The 18,349-nt window shown below is 47.0% G+C and overlaps 2 protein-coding genes across 3 annotated transcripts in view; one reads left to right on the forward strand and one right to left on the reverse strand.

The window, feature by feature from the left end:
- The first annotated feature begins 88 nt into the window (after nucleotides 1-88).
- On the forward strand, nucleotides 89-881 carry LOC118502559 (NADH dehydrogenase [ubiquinone] 1 alpha subcomplex subunit 7-like). The gene is made up of 4 exons (XM_036034877.1): nucleotides 89-275; nucleotides 389-477; nucleotides 546-638; nucleotides 702-881. Exons 1-4 carry the CDS (start codon nucleotides 210-212, stop codon nucleotides 754-756), a joined length of 303 nt encoding a protein of 100 aa, XP_035890770.1. The 5' UTR covers nucleotides 89-209; the 3' UTR covers nucleotides 757-881.
- A 42-nt stretch (nucleotides 882-923) lies between these two features.
- LOC118502557 (GAS2-like protein pickled eggs) overlaps nucleotides 924-18,349 on the reverse strand; it is a 39,926-nt gene continuing 22,500 nt past the window's right edge. For both annotated transcript variants that reach the window (XM_036034861.1, XM_036034862.1), the window contains exons 4-11: nucleotides 12,632-12,828; nucleotides 12,221-12,339; nucleotides 11,598-11,863; nucleotides 8,291-8,398; nucleotides 4,764-4,948; nucleotides 4,534-4,696; nucleotides 4,060-4,456; nucleotides 924-3,983 (exon numbers count right to left, since the gene is read on the reverse strand). In XM_036034861.1, the coding sequence (XP_035890754.1) occupies nucleotides 2,782-3,983; nucleotides 4,060-4,456; nucleotides 4,534-4,696; nucleotides 4,764-4,948; nucleotides 8,291-8,398; nucleotides 11,598-11,863; nucleotides 12,221-12,339; nucleotides 12,632-12,828 (2,637 nt within the window). In that variant the 3' untranslated portion in view covers nucleotides 924-2,781. The remainder of the gene's footprint in view (nucleotides 3,984-4,059; nucleotides 4,457-4,533; nucleotides 4,697-4,763; nucleotides 4,949-8,290; nucleotides 8,399-11,597; nucleotides 11,864-12,220; nucleotides 12,340-12,631; nucleotides 12,829-18,349) is intronic.

Consider the following 18,349-nt stretch of genomic DNA (forward strand, 5'->3'; position numbering starts at 1 on the left):
AAAAACAAATCAAATTCTGTAAATGACTTCCAGTTCTCAACTCGACCACATCAACACATCGTCCCGGTTAATCGAAGCACTACGCGTACTGTCATTCTAGCGAACAAAATCAAAACATTGATTTTCACAGCAGAGGCCACACATACTGAGCATAGGGCAAGGAAAACTGTACATAGCACGAAATCTCCCGTCTATTCTCCACCAACAACATGTCCGGGGTCGTGCGTCGTGATATTTCGCCGATGCTGCAAAGGCTGCGCGCCTTCCTGCTCGGTGTAAGTAAAGCTTTAAGCTACTGTGGGCCTGCATTCCGCTTCCGATTTTGCAGGACATACAATTATGTAATGAATCTTCACCTGACGGAACTTGTTTGGGTTTGTCTTTGCAGCGAGAACACACGAATGCGCTTCGTTTCGAGGATGGAATTGCAGCCAGAACGCAACCACCACCGAACCTACCCGATGGACCAGCGCACAAGTATAGCTACTATTCCCCCTTACCAGTCTGAACAACTTAGTAATCTTAAATCCACCATCCACTTACAGACTGTCGGCGAACCACTACGTGATCCGTGATGCGCGCCGCGAAGTTGCTCCACCAATCGATTTGACCACCCAGAAGCTACTGGCAGAGAAAGGGTAAATCAACGCATAAACGCTTATCACGGTAAAGCAAAGTAATTATTTCTAAATTGTTTGCAGATCGGCCGCGAGACTGCCAACACCCGGCAAGTCGTACGGCTGGGACAAACACTAACCGTTACGGTTTCCGGCCTAGAGGTACCACAGTGAACAGTGAACTGTAGAGAAGTGTTTAAAAATGTGTTTATCAAGTACGGCGAGTGCGAAGAAATAAAGATCGGTTTTCTTCGTCCAAACGAATGTGGCACTCTGAATTTAACGTAAATTTGTCGAAAAATCGGATCTCTCTGCTAATGAAGGTTGCACTTTTATTGACGCTTTATTATTGCCACAAAAATAGCTAGTGGGTTTCCATTACATGTGTTGCTGCATGGGGTTTCTTCCCCCTTCACGCCGCTTAAAAGAAAACTTTAAACCAGTTTGCGAACGTACCACCCTACACGTAAGGTGGTGTTTAATCCAGTGTTTCTGTTTTTATCGTGATTTTTGATTTTCGTATAAGAACTTGCGTTTTGTTAGTAACTTTTTTTTAACTTCTTCCTATCGTAAACTGCCATTCTGGCCGCGCTACCGTTAAGCTTATCAAACTTAACACACTAGATGCGCACATATATATTGCACAGCACTCTTTGATTATGCGTGTAATGCTTGTCCAAACCGTAGTGCTCGTTCCCGTGTTCCTCATCACCAGGTGATGTGGGGATAATTGCTTGTTTTCCACGCCTTTCAACGTTCTTTCGCTTGCCTTTACGTTACCATTTAATTATTTTTTAAAGTCTATGCTATCCGCTCCGCATTTTTGTGTCAATTTGTTCTTTACCTGTAAATGTTTTTGAATGAATTTTAATATGAATTGTATCATCTGCCTGAATGCGGTGTTACGATTGCCTCCACCTCGGTAGCCCTCTCCTATCGTATTGGACGCTTACAATTTCGTACTGTTTGTTTTCTAAGTTTGTAGTTCAGCAACTCTGCCCATATCCATCAGTGCGTTTTCCTTAAGCTAATTAGCACTCCGAAGGATATATGCTAGAGATGATGAAAATGGGAAATGTGCAACGTTTAAAAAATGCGGCATTCATTTAGGGCTAGGTAGGAAAAACGGGAAAGACTACTCGGCTGCTGTAGGGGAGACACGCGTCGATCGGGTGCCTGGTTAAAATATTTTCTGCAAGCACTCAGTTTTCGGTGCTACCCTCCTATCCTATCATCAGGTCAGTACCGAACCTTGGATTTTACCTGGTTCTCAAAAAAAAAAAAACCTCTCGAAAGTTTCTATCTCATTCTAGTCAAAAACGGGTCTTTCCTAAACTCGTACTCGGTAAAAAAGCAAAAGTCAGTCATTCAGCGGCAGCACTCTACGGTTCTGGCTCTAGCACTTCTCTAACCTGTTCAACATTTAGCTTGTTGCTTTAGTTTTATTCCATGTAAAGGATTTACTGGAAAGCTGGATTTTAATAAGAGATAATGATTTCCCGCCACGACTATTTTGTCTGCTGGGTGAGAGACACGTGTTCGGGATCGCGCGAGAATCCGAGTCTGGAAGCGCATTATTATAGGATTCGCTTTATAAGTGGTGTATATGCAGCACGGTTCGGCCTTTTCTAAACTACTAAACAATTTCTACAGCACAATAGTAACAACAGGAAGCAAAACATCCGGGGCGAGCCACCCGGTCCAAATGACAACAAAGGTGCGATCCTTCCCATTTCGTGTCTCATTTGATCAAAGCCAATCGAACGTGCCCCATTTAAGGATGAATTCCAAAACAATTCGATCATTCTTTTACCTCTGATATGGTTCTGAGCAACGCAACAACATAAGCAAAGCAATCGACGTTTTGCTTACAGGGTTTCTCGGGCCACTTCCACAGCATAAAACACCTTCAATGTTGAACTGGCCCGAGAAACCCTGTAAAGCTAGTCTACGGGAAAGGTGTCGGAATTTGCAAACAAAATCGGAACCAAACTTAATATTTCGCTCTCATTATTCCATCACACTCACTGGACTGGACCGTGTTGTTTAAACTGTAATTAGTCGGGGCAGAGGAAAAGCCAGAGGCCTCTCTGAGACATACTGCTGGATATGGCTTTAGTGTGGTTTGCACAACATCGGAACGTACGGGATAGGCAACACATCGTCAATATAGGCCCGTGTTTGACCGGACCGGTGCCGGTATCTTGGACAGGCCCTTATCAAGTCGCCTCGGCGATACGACGGACGCTAGATCGCGACAGTTGGACTGCGTACTGTCGGAAGCATTGGACAGGGTGCTCGCTCGCTTCGACAGCGTGGACTGTGGTTTGGAGGGTGACGATCCGTTGGTGGTTGAGCCGGAACCGGCCGCCAGTATCACCTTCGATCGATCGAGATTCCCATTCGAATGTACCCAGGCGGTGGTGAAATCGTTCACCAGCTCGTCCGGCACACTGGTTTGCGACACGAGCCGCCGGACGCGTTCCACGATCTGCGTATCGTTCGTGCCCGAATCGAGCGTGTCCTTGATTTGCTGCAGCAGAAGTGCAACCGCATCCGAGGAGCTCTTGCTCGGTGACGTGTTGGTGGAAGTGCAGGCCGAACCGGACGCCTTCGGCGTTCGATTACGACCCGTCATCGTGCGTTCCGCTGCCAGTGAGGCACGCACCGGCGAGTTGCGGGTGAATGCGGGTGCCGGGTGTGCCGGAGTACCGGTCGCTTTCCCGGTTGCACTGAACGTCTGTGGCGTTAGCGATGGTCGCTTTTTGTTGGATCGACCACTCCAGGTGTTCGTTTCCTTGGCCGCTGCGTCCGGGCCGTTCACGGTGGAACCGGCGAGTGCGGCCGGTTTGCGCGTGACCGATTTGGCGATGGAAGTTTTGCGTAGACCGGCGGTCTGGTTGCCCATCGCCAACTCGTCGGTAACCGTACCGCTGGCGGTGCTTTCGGCACTTTCCTTTCGTCGCGGTCCAACCGGGGACCGCGGTATGCGTGATCCGACACCGCCAGCACCAGCGGCAGCGGCCGCAGGGGCCACACTGGCACGGTCCATAATGCGGTCGGAGAAGCCCGTCTTGCGCAAACCGGTCGCATTCGCAATGTCCACCGTGATTTCGTCATCGTTCACGTACACACCGTAGCTTTCGAAGGAGCCGGAAGCTGGGCCGGTAGAGCTGGGCCCGTCCGGACAATCGATAAGCGAATCGTGCTCGGTCGTGGCGTATTGACGAACGTCCGGGGAGGAGCCGTTCGCTACTGCCAGCTCATCCGAGATGGGTGTCAGATCTTCTTCGTCGTTCGTTTTCGTGGAGCTTTCCTCCTCCGTCGGGCTGGCCTGCGAGTCCGAAGTGGTCGTGTCGAGATGCGCTGGAAGGGAATGGTACAAGCATCGACATTAGTAAACTCTTCAGCAGTACACCGCTGGAAGCGTTGCTGGTCGTACCATTAGTATCTGCATCTTCGCTCGAATGTTGACTGTTTCCGAACCCCTTGCGCAGACCGCCAGCACCACCGGCTGTGGTGGTACCAGCAGTCTGGCCACCCTGCACCACACCCAAACTGCGGTAACCCTCGTCACTGATCTCGCTACCATTGTCGCTGACGCTCTCGTAACGATTCTTGTCATCTTCCGACGGCAAAGCGGTGGTCGCTCCAGCTACCGCTGCCACCGGCTCTTTATCACATTCAAAGTGTACTACACCAGCTCCAGCAGCGGTAGCATTGCTGGCTGTGCCGGCTGCTTTGCGCTTGGCCACACTGTTCTCCTGCATCCGGCGCGGACTCGGTGACACCGAGCGTCGTGATGTTTTCAGCGGAGATCCTGGCGGTTGCAGTTTATCCTGAAAAAGGCACATCAGGTAGTGTAAAAGATGCGGTGTTAGATGGTACAGCTTCTTCCAGAGATCCCCTTACTAACCCCATTTTCTGTCGGTAAACGACGTGGCGCACTGGGGCTACGGCTGCGACTTCTGGCACGTGCTGGAGGTGACAAGGTGTTGGTGTTACTGTTGCTACCACCGCCATTAATCGGTGATCCGTTCTGGCTGGGAGTTGCGCTAGACTTCCACGGAGATCCAGAGCTACAGCAATTAGAAGTCGTTGATTAGAGAAGGAGCAGTGTCGCTTGGATGGCTTCCCGCCACTTACCGATCGTAGTGAACCTGAGCCTTGTGCAGCTCGATTCCATTCGCGTTGCTCGTTTTGGTGATGAGCCGTGCTGAGGCGGACGAACGATGCTGCGAACGACACCGGCACGGATCGTGCTTGTCCAGGTAGTGTGCAAGCGTATCCCAACCGCCACCGACGCGCACCATCACGTGTGAACGGAGAATCTACAGGCATGGGGAAAAAAATACAATTCCATAAATGATTAATGTTTTGCTTGCGTTTGGGTGGCACCCCGACGTTCGCCCGTCGTAAACGTATCGTTACATTGTACTGTCCTGCACTGTCCTCTCGCTAGAGCCTGCCGAAGGGTTTGTTTTATGTAATCTGAAGGGTGCATTGCAGCGAAACCGAACATTGTTGGTGTGCCGCCAGCCTCTCTTCCGGCGATATGATGCGCAGTCACGTTCACGCAATATTAACCCACATTCCATGCTGCGTGCACACGTGGGGCATCAAATAAAAGATTAAGCGGACTGTTAAAATTCAAAAGTTATTTGGAGGACTTTTGGTGTTGGTAGATTAGATTTTTTGGAGAACTGGGTAGTTAGTGTTTAATTGAATACCCAAACGTCTAGTTGATTAGAATGCAATTAACGCGATAATACTCAATATGATTATTTGGCCTTTGTTTAGAGCTGTTATCACGTTCCATTACTTTGCATAATACAATGGTAAGATAAATTGAACGCTCAAAAAAATCCTGAAAAAGGAAGATGGCTACTAGACCATGGTTTTAGGACTCCACGTGTCAGGATTGACTATTCCGCTATGAGATGACTGAGATACACTGCTATCAAATCCTATAGCCGCACCCCTAATCTACTCGCTGCTGCATTGTTTTTCACCATATTTATGCTTGTTATGATTTCATTAAAGCAATATGAACGTCGTCTTTCTATAGCCGCACTCATCCCATACCTTTCTGCATGCTGTTTACATTGTAATTGATAACTGAAGCTTTTATAAAATATTTCTAGACTCATTTTAAATTAGAAGCTTAGAATGAATTGATAGAAACACAAAAAAAATCCAGAAATTTTCAATTCAACTTAGTGAAAGCTAAATATGCATTGGTTTGATGTTGGTAGTTGACCAACATTGTTTGGTCTTTCTTGGCTTAACGACCTCTAAGGCCATACCTGCCATTTCAGGCTTACTAGACTAGTTGATCTCTATGGCGGAACGGCCCAGATGAGATTTGAACCCCAATCCGTGTGAAGACCGGCGCTGCTGTCGCATCCACCGCCGGCCAGTTCCTAGTATATTTTTAATTTCATCAAATAACTCATCAAATGTTAAGTTTGCACTTTCTGTTTAATTGCACCGGATTTGCACTAAACTTACAGGGGTTTTGAATTGATACGGCATTAGCATCCATTTTTATGGCGGGCTTCTTAGATGAAATGGCAAACAAAGCTAGTTGATATGGAAACGGCTTCAGATGACAGGGAAATCAAATTCCTTTTATTGTGATGTCCTCAGATGATATTCTCATAGTAGCCGTTGATATTGTACATGTCCTTTTGGCGCTCGGGTAAGTGCGTGCAATGGCTACTATGAGAATATCATCTGAAAGCCAGGCTACATGATGCGAGATGCCAAAAAGATTTCGCTAAAAAAAGGGGGGAAGGGGGGGGGGGGGAGGTAATGCAAATTCTATCAAAAAGATTTCGTCTCCTCGAGCTGAAATCTCGGAAAGATTTCGCTTCTCTCTAGCCCTCTCTGTCACTTTCTATGCCTTGCCATGGTACTTTTCGGTTGAAGAGAGAGATAGCATGAAGTGGTCTAAACAACGCGGGTAGATGAACCGAGATGATTTTGATGGAAAAAGTTCGCAATTCGCCTCCTTTTTAGTGAAATCTTTTTGGCATCTCGTATCATGTAGCCTGGCTTTAAGTGCGTGCAATATTAACGGCTACTATGAGAATATCATCTGAAGACATCACAATAAAAGGTATTTGATTCCCTGTCATATGAAGTCGTTTCTATATTGACAAGCTTTGCTTGCCATTTAATGTAAGAAGGCTGCCATAAAAATGGATGCTATTGCCTTATCAACTGAAAAACCCCGTAAGCTATTGTAATTATTTTTTTTAATTCTCCAAAAGGCCGTATAGCTATTTTTTATCCTTTTTTTCATTTTTAAAAGGTTTTGAAAAAATAATATTTTATTAAGTAGTGTCCGAGTTTCATAAAAAAATAGGTGCGGCTATAGAACGCGGTATCAGTGTATAAGGACAAGACGAGTACGCGTTCGTTCTGATCGGATAGCTGCGGTTGGTCAAAGCGATCAATTTAGACCATCAAGAAAATTGTTAAATAAATTAAATTCTTTCTTTTTTGAATACACTTTTTCCAAAACGACGTGAGGCACATTAATTAACACCAGGCATTACGCATTTCATAAGGTCGGATTATTTTTTTTACCAGCTGAAAATAAGTTAACGCTTCCTGGTTCTTTGATTCCCAGACAAGGAGGTTGTGTAAAATTTATCAAACTAATTCATTACAAGTATCAACACTTGATAAAGCAAGTCAACCCATAAAACTAATAAGTTAGCCAGCAACCGACCAACCTTTATCGGGGAAAGATAACAGCCGAAACGAATCGCTCTAGGACAGAGCATGGGTGAGAAATGTGGCAAACTGTTGTTATTCATCGAATCGTGTCGCAAAAGCGGAAGCATAACGATAATGAAACGTAGATAAAACTCGGTACAACAGGAAGATATCATTAGCTAGCGAGGCGGTAACGTAAGCTCACGCAAGTAAAGGTGTCAGGGATAGTAATTGTCGAAATGTCGGAAATTCTGGAGGTATGAAGGCGTGAATGATTATTCTCATTTTTTGAAGATAATGGTTTAAGGATAATTAACATTGTTTTCTTCGGTAGTTCTGAAAATGAGTGATGGAGGAAATCTCTTCAATACACATCAGGAATGTTAATACTGCTTTAAAAATCATATCGAAAAAGGACGTTAATCTTCTGAACTACAAAGGTTAAAAAAGGTTAGGTTACAGGTATTCTATACGCGCTTCCTGGAAGGAGTTCCGGGAGTTGCAGATGCAAGTGTATTAGACAGGAATGCATATGCAACGTTCCCACCGCTCTACAGAAAAATTCCAAGAAGTCTTAGCGCGCTGTTGAGCTATTGGAACGTTCTCCCGGGGACAGAGAAACAGGCCGAAGTCGAAAACGATAATCTCAGCACACGTGTGTTCTTACAAGACGACGCTCACTTGCCCGAAAAAGGGATCCCGGGCTGCCGAACAACACGTCTAAAGACTAGAGAAGAATATCTGTACGGCAAGCCTCGCTCCATTCTCTTCTACCTACAGCGGCACCTCTTCAAACACGATCAACATTCATCCCACGGACCCGACGGACTCTTCCGGGACTGTTCCTGGACGGTGTGTGTGTGTTGTACGATTCGTATCTCGTCGGACGTGTTTCATAGGGCGGCTACAATCGCGCACACCCCAACATCTTAACCCGTTACACTTACCCGCACGAAAATGAGCACTTTGGTATCGCCGATTCTGTACTTGCCCTCGGAGACGCGCACCATCGGGAACTGGGACGGGCAGGTGCACTTTTCCACCAGATCACGAACCTACGGGAAGGACGAGCAAGAAAACGAAGGTGATGCATAAATTAATGAGCTTTTGTTTGGGCGGCAATTGATTACGGTGTGCCGTGGGTGGGTGTGCAGTAGCATAATGGTGTGGCCGGTGGACATGTGATACTGTCAGAAGCGCATGATAAGAGCTTTAGGAGCGCTTAAGCTAGCAAACCGTTGTGACCTGTGTGTGTGTGTGTTGGATAAAGAGCTGGTGTTCTTGGTGACGTTGGCTGAATGGATCAACCAGGGGAGATCTGCCAATCTCTGACCAAATTCTGAAGGATCGTTTCTTACTGACGTCCTATGTCCGTTCCGATCTCGGCAGGTTTCGGCTCAGACGCTGAGGCAACTCGAGCACAAGACCTGTTCGACCAGCAACCGGCAACAAAAGATCGCGCCGCGGTCCAAGTTCGCCCACACGAATTCAAGTGCTCGGGTGGGTCCACGTCCCCTGGGCTTACCAATGCGTTGCGCCATTCTCACTCACTCGCACCGCTCACACTCGATCGATCGTTGCCAATGTCTAAAACGCCGCCCTAAGATCACAGTGTACGATCACGGTGCTAGGTGTGCTAGTGAGACGGTACACCGCGCCGGTCCGGGACCATCAGAACAGGGAAGGCTGAAGAAAGTGGCCGTTGGGGTCCGGTCTTGTTTGCGATCATGGCGGCCAGATCGAAAGATTTGTAATAATAATAATGCTAATGCCAATAATAATGGTCATCATCATCATCATCATAAGGGCAGTAGAGCCGCCGTATTGCGTGGCCTAAGCCCGTCAAGCCGTGCAAACGCGCACACACACACACAGAACCCTCGCAACGGTAAGAATGTCGTAAGCGCGTGCGACTTACGGGCGCAAACCTCCGCAACACTCGCCAAACCGAACGAACCTGTTCCGATAGAGAAATATGGCCGGACCTCCCAACCTTACCAGCCCCCCACCAACGGGGGCTGGTCACTACTGTCCCTCTGGCTCGATGGACACGCCGCTGTTGCGCTCAGGTTCTGTTGTTCTGTATACCTATAAAAGAACCCATTTGCATACTCTCGGCGATTACCCAAGAGGTATGATGTGGGAGCGATGATGCGGTGACGGGGACCCCTGCAGAAGGCGATGAGGATAATGGTGGTGGTGGTGGTGGTGGTGATGACGGCGGCGGATGGATTATTAGCGAAAAACTATCTAGCGAACCACTTCCTACTCGTTTACTGTTTCTTGTTTCTTTTACCGTTTGGCACGAGCGACGAGCCTTTGGTCGGGACGCACCGGATGGGCGTCTGTGCTGGGTGATGGTGGCTTGACCACCAAGCCGCCGAACCGACCCGGTGACAATTTGCTGTGCGCAAAATCCGCACGAAAAGGGACGGCAAAGTTGGAAAAAGAACGGAGGGATACGTATAAGATACACAAAAATCAAATCCTACCGTCGAATCAGTATCAATGGGCACAGCATTAAAGTAGAACGCGACGGGATTTCGGTTGCCGATTAATTGAGTGATCTTTGGGCCGCAGAACTGGAAAATGGGGAGATCGTTTTGACGTAACGCAATTGACACGAACATAAAAATGATAGAACGAGCAGCTTCGGGAAGCCATTTTGAGGACCGCCACATTTCTCACGTCGTTGTGATTTTTATGATCTGCAAGCAGCTTAATCATCTTAACCGGAATGGTTCGTTCGTTCTGGTGAGATGAGCTAATCTGATGATAGAGCAAAGCAGCTTAATTTTGGGATTCTTTTTTTGCCATCAGATATGTTTCCAACGGTCAAACAATATGTAAAGTTCAAAACACGACACGGTAATCATGCCTATTTGTTTGTTTCTGCCGCTTGAAATGAAGATGTTGCGTGTCTGTTTGTTTTGACATGCGGTCGAAAATGCAAAAAGTACTCAGCGGTAAAACACACAAACAAGTGAGTGAAGCCAAAAAGCAACACGTGCGTTTTCTCTCGGCAGAAATACAAAACACAACAATCCACGATCAACATCGCGATCGATTCGGGTGGCCCCCGCCGCGCACACACATTTGTTCTTCACAATGGTTCAAAGCCCTACACAGCGCTATTGTTTGCCAACATGTTATGGGGGACAGTAGTCAACATCTCTCTCAAAAAAAAAAAAAAAGCAGGAACACCACAAATAGGCTCAACACTACACGTCGCTGTTGTGGCTGTCAATTGTTCATCCACAGGCACATGCGTCGATCGTGTCACAAACCACCATCATCATCGTCACCCGTTTCTTTGTCTTTTTTTGTAGTTTTGGTGAGTGATTTCACCAACTCCACGGCAAGGTCGCACCAGAGAAGCCCAACGAACCCTTACTACGGTTGCATCACCACCATGATCATGGTGTTCAAGAAGTCACAAGCAACACTCCCTCCTGCCCAACAGTTTATCCAATTTCGGAACACCGTTGATGGGTGGCATTGCCGACAATCGGTGACCCCAGGAGTAATGCTGTATGGTAATTGTCGAATTAATTGTGTCCACATTCGCTGGCCGTTTCTGCTGCCGGGTTTTGTCACCTGTTTCCAGGAGGTGGTCACAGAAACTTGCGAAGAATGGCACGAGGTCGAGATACGGCCGGTGACGGATCTTTCACAAGAGGATGGCACACATTGACGGCTTCATGGTTCAATGGGATCCTTACATACTCCCGGTGGGCTTACTGAAGCATGGAGGACTCCGCTGTCTGTTTATTACAAACTCCGTATGTACTCGGCACACAAACACAGGGGGTTCGAATGGGTTTTTACGGAGTTCATAATCCACAGCCGAAAGTCACATGCACCGGACGAAGGTCCGATGCCTTCAACGTATGCGACATCATGCACTCTTCCAACGTTCCCTTGTCTATCCTCTCGCTGTAATGTTCAAGGACAAGCGTGTGTGTGACAAGTTTTTCTTTTCATCGGCATGCGGTCGTATGCTAGAAGATATATTGGCTTGACCCTGTTGGTAGGGTTTAGGGTCGACCGAAATGTCGCGTTAAGCGGATAAAGACGTTTCACTTTGTTTAAGCTCCCCCTCCCCAACCATCCATATTTTGTGGCCTTGGTCCTAATGAGACGGACTCTGAACTCCAACCTTCTTATGAAGCTACCTCTCGTCGCACGATTCTGAAGGACGTTCGAATGCAGCGTAGCATGAAGAAGAATTTCTGTCAACAAACTGTAACTTACCATCTCGTCCAGGCTCTTCAAATCGTTCGTTACGATCTGTGGCTGCGGGCCGTACATCAGCATCGGTGACTCGGACTCGTGGTCCTCCTCCTCGCTGTCACTGTCGTAAAGCTCCGTTTCCGTGCCGGTAGATATGCCGGTGCCGGTACCACCGCCCTCACCTTCCGTCTGCGTTCCACAGCCAACGCCAGCGTTGGCCCGATTATCGGCCGCAATCTCCCGATCGATCTGACGCTCCATCTGCACCAGCATGGGAGCAAGCATTCCTGTGGAAAGGAAAAGGCAATTGCTTTTTTAAAAAAATACTCTTGCAGGAGTGGCAGATCCTTATCAATAATTTTCCCGCAAGTCACCATGACCTACGGTAATACCTCATGACATCATAATATTGACAAGCAGCTCTTTTTTTGCTTTTACCGAAAATATTGATTATGCATGCTTTCTCGGCTCGGTTTTTTGCTCCCCCCGAGACATGCGGTCTGAGTCATCGCTGACTTGCCGGCAATATTGACCCAGACGGGGTGGCGCACTGTCCATCGACCATGGTTGGTCCACGGCAGGAAATGGAAAAATCACGTACAAACACACAAACACACACACATAGCCGCAGTGGGAAAACTTACCGAACTTGGCACCACGTCGCGCAACTTCCAGCAGGCACAGGATGACGTGTTTTTCGTTCTTGCGCATTATCAAATCGTCCGTTTCGAACAGCAGACACTCGAGAATCTGAAGGCTTTTTCTGTGGTGGCACAAAGCAAAACGAGAAAAAATGGAAATGAAAAATCGAAATTATACATACACTCCGAAACATGGGGTTTGAAGCTTTTTTGGCACGTAATCGACTGCTGCTATTGCAGGCATACAAATGCATAGCTGCTATTTAGAGCGCTGACGGCATCAAGGATTTCTGGGTCAGAATGGTAGTAGCATGATGGCAAGTCCTCGAAGGCCCTGGTCCATACCCTACCCGCCTGCCAGGATTTGTTTGTCCTTCCCGTGCAAACAGCAATTGTCGCAATAACAGCACTTACCTGCACCAGGTGATGAAGTTCGAGACGTTGTCCCGGGCGAAGAAGGTGCCACTCTTGGCCGCGGCCAGAAAGTGCACATTGCCCATACTCAGGATCGGACCGGCCAGCCCGGATGTGATCGATTTCGTCATGGATTTGTTTCGTGCCATGCGCCGGGCGACGTACTGTTCGGCGGCCACTCGTACGTTGTTGGCATGCTGTTGTCCGTGCGAGGGAAGAGAAGCATTGGGCAAGAATATTAATCACCGGACGGAATCGGATGGACGAGGGCTACTGGTGTATGCGTGTTGGTCACGACAAACGCAGGTTCGATGGTATCTCCAGGCAATCGTTTTTGCCGATCAATTAAAAGCACACAAATACACACACACACGTTGAGTCTCTTTTTTAAAGTTTCAGCACGCACTGATTTTATTTGGCAAATCTTGCAAACCACAAAAGCCACAGCGAGACAGTAATCGGTCCGATCGACAAATTCGTACCGGTTCGGAATTCTTAATCGATCCTCGTGAAGAAATGTGACGTCCGTTGATGAAACCCGTGTAATGGTAAGTAAATGACGTAAAAGTATAGGGAAGGAGGATTTTGACGTTAAAACGATTGTAATCTACGCCATGTTGACGGTGAAGCGGTGTGAAGAATATAATATCGAAGTTTGCGATCGTTCGTCTCATTCGTAGTGGATGAGTAATGCAGGAAACAGCACTCCACGTTTCGCAGCACAAGAAACATTCCCAAAATAAACATAATGGTGACATAACTCTTCTTTTGCATAGCGCGAATTTCCCGATGAGTAATTCTTTATCTTTTACCATGGTTTCGTTATATTACGAGCTCCATGAGATCAAGCATTTTCCATGGAAAGCGTACATATATGCATTGGACATCATTGTAGCAATACAGTCAAGGCGTTCTTTTCGCATTAAAATCTGAGGCTAAGAACATGTCTTGGATGTACAAGGACCAAATGTTTGCAAAAAAGAGGAAAACTAGTATGGTATCAGTTGACGACGGCAATCTCGGAGCTCTGCTACCATGGAATCGTGCCTACTATGAAGTCCACAAACTCCTGCGATCCAGAAGACTCCATCAACACACGAAATGCATGAAATATTGTACACTGATACGTCTGATAGTCCGGTCCTGAGTCTTGGACTATGCTGGCAGAGGACGCCGTCATTTACGAGCAGCAGGTGCAAAGGACTCATTTGATTATGTGTAGAAGGGGAATAAATGGAGGAATTATCCTGACGTTGGCGATAAATATGTAACTTCATGAGGATGTCGTATTCATGCTCCAATGTGCGGTTAAGAGGAGCACAGCAAGCTCATTTACTGGATCAAGTGGAGTCTAACCTGTCGGAGATTGGGTGCAGCCATGCTTTGAAGAAATGCACACCTAGACCTAGTTTCCTGGAAAAGGATTGACGACTTGGCCTTGGCTTATAGACTTGCTCTCCCCTGAACAGGCCTAGAAGAAGATATGGCGGACTATTCTACAAAGTTTGAACTCTACAGATTCTGTAGAAGTAATAAAAGGATCTACCGGGACCAAATAGAGATTTTCTTCAAGAGTTAAGGATTCACTAGAACACTGAGAAATTCTCACTGTATAACTATCGAGGTTTCAGGAAAAAAAAACTCTTTCCTTCTTCGTCTTCTCGGCACTACAACTTCGAGAAGCCTCGGCCTGCAATTTCTGGCTTAGTAAGTAAGTCCTGCTCACGGGAGGCGGTCTGGATGCGATTTGTACCCTGGTCCTGCCGTGTGAAGACTGGCGCCGCTGTCGCTTCGGCCATCAATTTAGTCTCAAACCAACTTTGATGAACGCGCTTCTATTCTATACTTGAAGTCATTGCATTCAAAGTTTACTTAGTAAATAACAAAAAACATCCCATCCTAATGTAATCATTTGTTTCTAGTATTTTAAATCTGTCATATAACTCAGACAGAAATATAGCAACCCTGCCTCCAAGTACAGGCCTCCAATACCTATCTCCGACACTCCACTAATAAAGCGATCAGAACGCGTCGGCTGGTGACACACTACCGTCTAATAAATATGGATACCGAGAACAAACCCCTTCGCTGCACAAGAATCGATCGTAAAAGGATCGTTTTACGATCGCAGACTACGTGTGACGTAGCGTACAAAGTCCACGGAACCCCATTTAAAGGCGGGCGCCACGTTTAGGACCCCAAAACTCTAGACGCGACCCGCCAGAGGGGGGTTGTTGAATTTGATTCGATTTGATCGCGCTCACATACCTCCAAAAGTGGATCAATATATGTTTCGCTTTAATTTATGCGATCGCTTTTGTACGTCGAAATCACGAATCGGATCGTGTACGTAACCGCTTCCATATTTTGTGTACGAGCTACCATAGCAAGACCCTTAACATGGGTCCACAAGCGCTAGTGGTTGGCGATAAGATATCACATACGCGCGGCCAACCCTTTTTCTACGCCCACTAGGTGAGAAAAATAAAAACGGCAAGCAACCGCTTGTGTATGCGAATTTTCCATTTTCGTCCGTAGCAAGAGCACTGCAAGATCTAAGAGCGCCCTGTATGGAGATGGACAAACCCTGCGTTGTCGTAGCGACTACCCAGTGGAAACGAGAGGAAACAACAGAAATTAGATGTTCAGGGCTTAGTTTGGGAGTTTCTATGTGTGTGTGTTTATTACAACTGCAATTTCCTCGCCCACCAGAGTCCGGATTAAAAATAAAAAGGTTAGCGCGGTGTGACACACGCGGGCACCTCCAATAAGGGAAAAGCGGCGTGCCGGACGTGGCCGGATTGACGCGGAGCTTCGGTGAAGTGGCTTGAGGAGTGTGACGGTTCTTAACCACTAAAAGCGTATGGAAAAGGCGACTTCATTATCGCAATTATATGCTCGCTGCAACCGACGACACTAAGCCCGGTCGGACTGGAGCGCGGATGGGAGATTGATGGCAGGCTGGTGCCTTCCCAAACAAGGAAGCGAACGACTCGGTGTGCGTTCCTCCGTCCGGCCGACTTCACCATCTGCCCTGGTCTATCGGAGAGGGGCATTGCAATTTACCATCGGAATTACGACCATGGTAACCTTGGCTTCGATGTCTCCCGCAAGCGCGTTCCCCTTGCACTCGGCGGTTCAGGCATGTCAAATAACCAATTTTTGAGTCCATACCATTTGGAGAACATCTCACAACTTACAATATTTGCGTCAAGAATAGAGTGCGCTTGAGAACAACATTTGAGGACCAACCTCAAATACTCGTCTAATACCTTCCAACACACGCAAAACCGTCGTTCTTTGACACCTCTGCCACGGTTAGAATCTCACATCAGAACCGTGACGCATCATGACGACCCCCCCATTATGACCACCGTTCGCACCAAGGCTCACCAATGCAAGCGAGAAAATTGATTTTTTGCTTTCTATTTCATGCGCAAAACGTGCCAGTTGAAAACCACTTTGAGGCTTCATTTGCGAACCAAATTGATAGGAAAATAACGAGGTAAGGCTCACACAAATAGCCAGCACCAAGCCACAGTGTTTTAAAAGCGGCCGAGAGTATAGAATAAGACTGTAGCCTCAGCTATTACGGCATCACGACCAGCGCGCCAATACGTGAGCTTTCGGTCGTGGCGATCTCTGCTTCCCCAGTGCGGTCGAGGGTCAGAATGTTGTACCATTCCTAAGTACACGACTCTATGGCGAGCTCATCTAGCGGAGAGCGAACAACAAAACGTCAATTGTCGTCGTCCGGGCGCTTGGACACCTACGCGGTTTGGCTTGACAAACACACCGACCTGACTCTGGTGGTCCCTCTGCCTTCATTTCCCACGGTGATCCCACGGTTCGTCTTGCAGCATCAACTGTCCACGGGGCGAGTGTGTGTTTTGACAAGAGGGCCGGCCTGTAGATATCGACTTTTGACAATGGTTGGACACGGAGAGGAGTTGCGGTTGCATCCGCGTGCTCACTTGTGGCGCAGGGAAGCAGAAAGGGTGGAAGCGAGAACGAGAGGTCACAGACACACTGGTTCGGTTGGGTCGGTTTATGGAGATGAGATGCGACATAAAGGCGGCCATAATCACACGGTTCTCCCGATGTCAAGATCATAGAAGACCTCCTCGGCTATTAGCAGAAACAGTGCGCTGCTTTTTGGTCAAAGGTTTGCCCATTTCGGATCGGATCGTGCCGCGTTGTTGTTAAGCTGCGACGAGCGGTTTAGTGGAGTTGATGGAGAGATCCTTCAATAATACGGATTTTGTCTTGTTTTTTTCTCTTCTTACCAGTCTTTGTTTCGCTCCGATGTTTGATCTTCCTAAGCAGTGTCAACATAAGAGATGGCCGTTATTTGCTATATCGCCTGGAAGATGACGAGGTGGCGAAAAGGTGCGACACGCTTAGAACACAACCGAAACAGCAGAATCGTTTTAACGCAAAACCACTTTGCGTTCGTGATAGATCAAAGGATTGCGAAATATAACCCCCATTAGCACGACGGCTGAACGGTGAGGATCAATCAAGTACAGATTTAGAATATCGACAATCGTTTAGGTATGGGAAAATTTAAATATTCCGAGAAATACTCCGAATGTAGTGATCCGCCATTTTATACTATAAAAAACACCGTAAACATAACGATCAATCCCAGTTTGAAAAGATTGTCTCTGGATTTTGGAGCTCGTAAAATCTGCTTCGTTTAACGAGCTCTTAAAGAGTGATTCTATAGCTTAACAGGCGTCCTTCCTTTTTGCTGTACCTCCTCGTGCAACTATCAAGCCTTACGGATCGTTATGGATTTAGTTCACATAAACTTTTTAACGATCCTCTAATACTGGTGACGATTGTGTTGGAGTTAAGGTTGGCGTCTTCGATGGAGAAGTACATTAATGGTTCATAAGAAGGCCGTTAGACCTTTGATAGGTCAAATATATCGTTTAAACAATCTAGATCCCCTTAACTTGGAATTAATGTCCACGAAATACGTATTGAGTATTTCCATGTTAAAAGTTACCTTAGATAAAATCATATGAATCAATTCTTGCGTACGAAAGATCCCGGCTAAGTAAAAGATCTAATCCACCAACTGACAGCTATTCAAGGTTTTCCATTCAAAAATTTCACCATTTTTTTCTCACTAACCGAGCAATATTTTTTGTGTGCCCCTTTTCTATCTCTGAAGATCATCATCGTGGACCACTTGAGCGTTCATTGTCAAATGTCGACGTCCTTGAGCAGAGCAAAAGCTTTTAAACTCATTCCTACTGGACTCTTGACACTTGACCACGCTGCGGTATGCATTAAAAGTGTCCGGCGTCTATACTTCGAACCAGTGCCTCCAATGTTATCAAATGAATGAAATCGGGCCCGGATCGAGAGCATTAAAATTCCTACCATTTTATTGTACCGACACACACACACACACACCTAACCTTCAGGTCCTGAAACCCATGGACAGTGTGGTAATGCAAAGGTAGAAAAGCCGTCCTCGGCGTACGCTGCTTTGTTGTTGCTAAAAGTTCAAGGAACTCGAGCAATCTCACCCATAATATCCCACAACCGTGTGAGTGGGTGGCCGGCACACAGAAACAATATGGCTAACCAAGCGACCTCGTTCGCCCAAAATGGCGTGCAGCTTTTGATTGATAAATGGACCACACGGAAGGTACTGCCCGACAAGGAAGAGTTAACCGGCGTTTGATACTGGCAAGACATGTA

The sequence above is a fragment of the Anopheles stephensi genome, chromosome 2, assembly GCF_013141755.1.
Source record: "Anopheles stephensi strain Indian chromosome 2, UCI_ANSTEP_V1.0, whole genome shotgun sequence".
NCBI classification, from domain to species: Eukaryota; Metazoa; Arthropoda; class Insecta; order Diptera; family Culicidae; genus Anopheles; species Anopheles stephensi.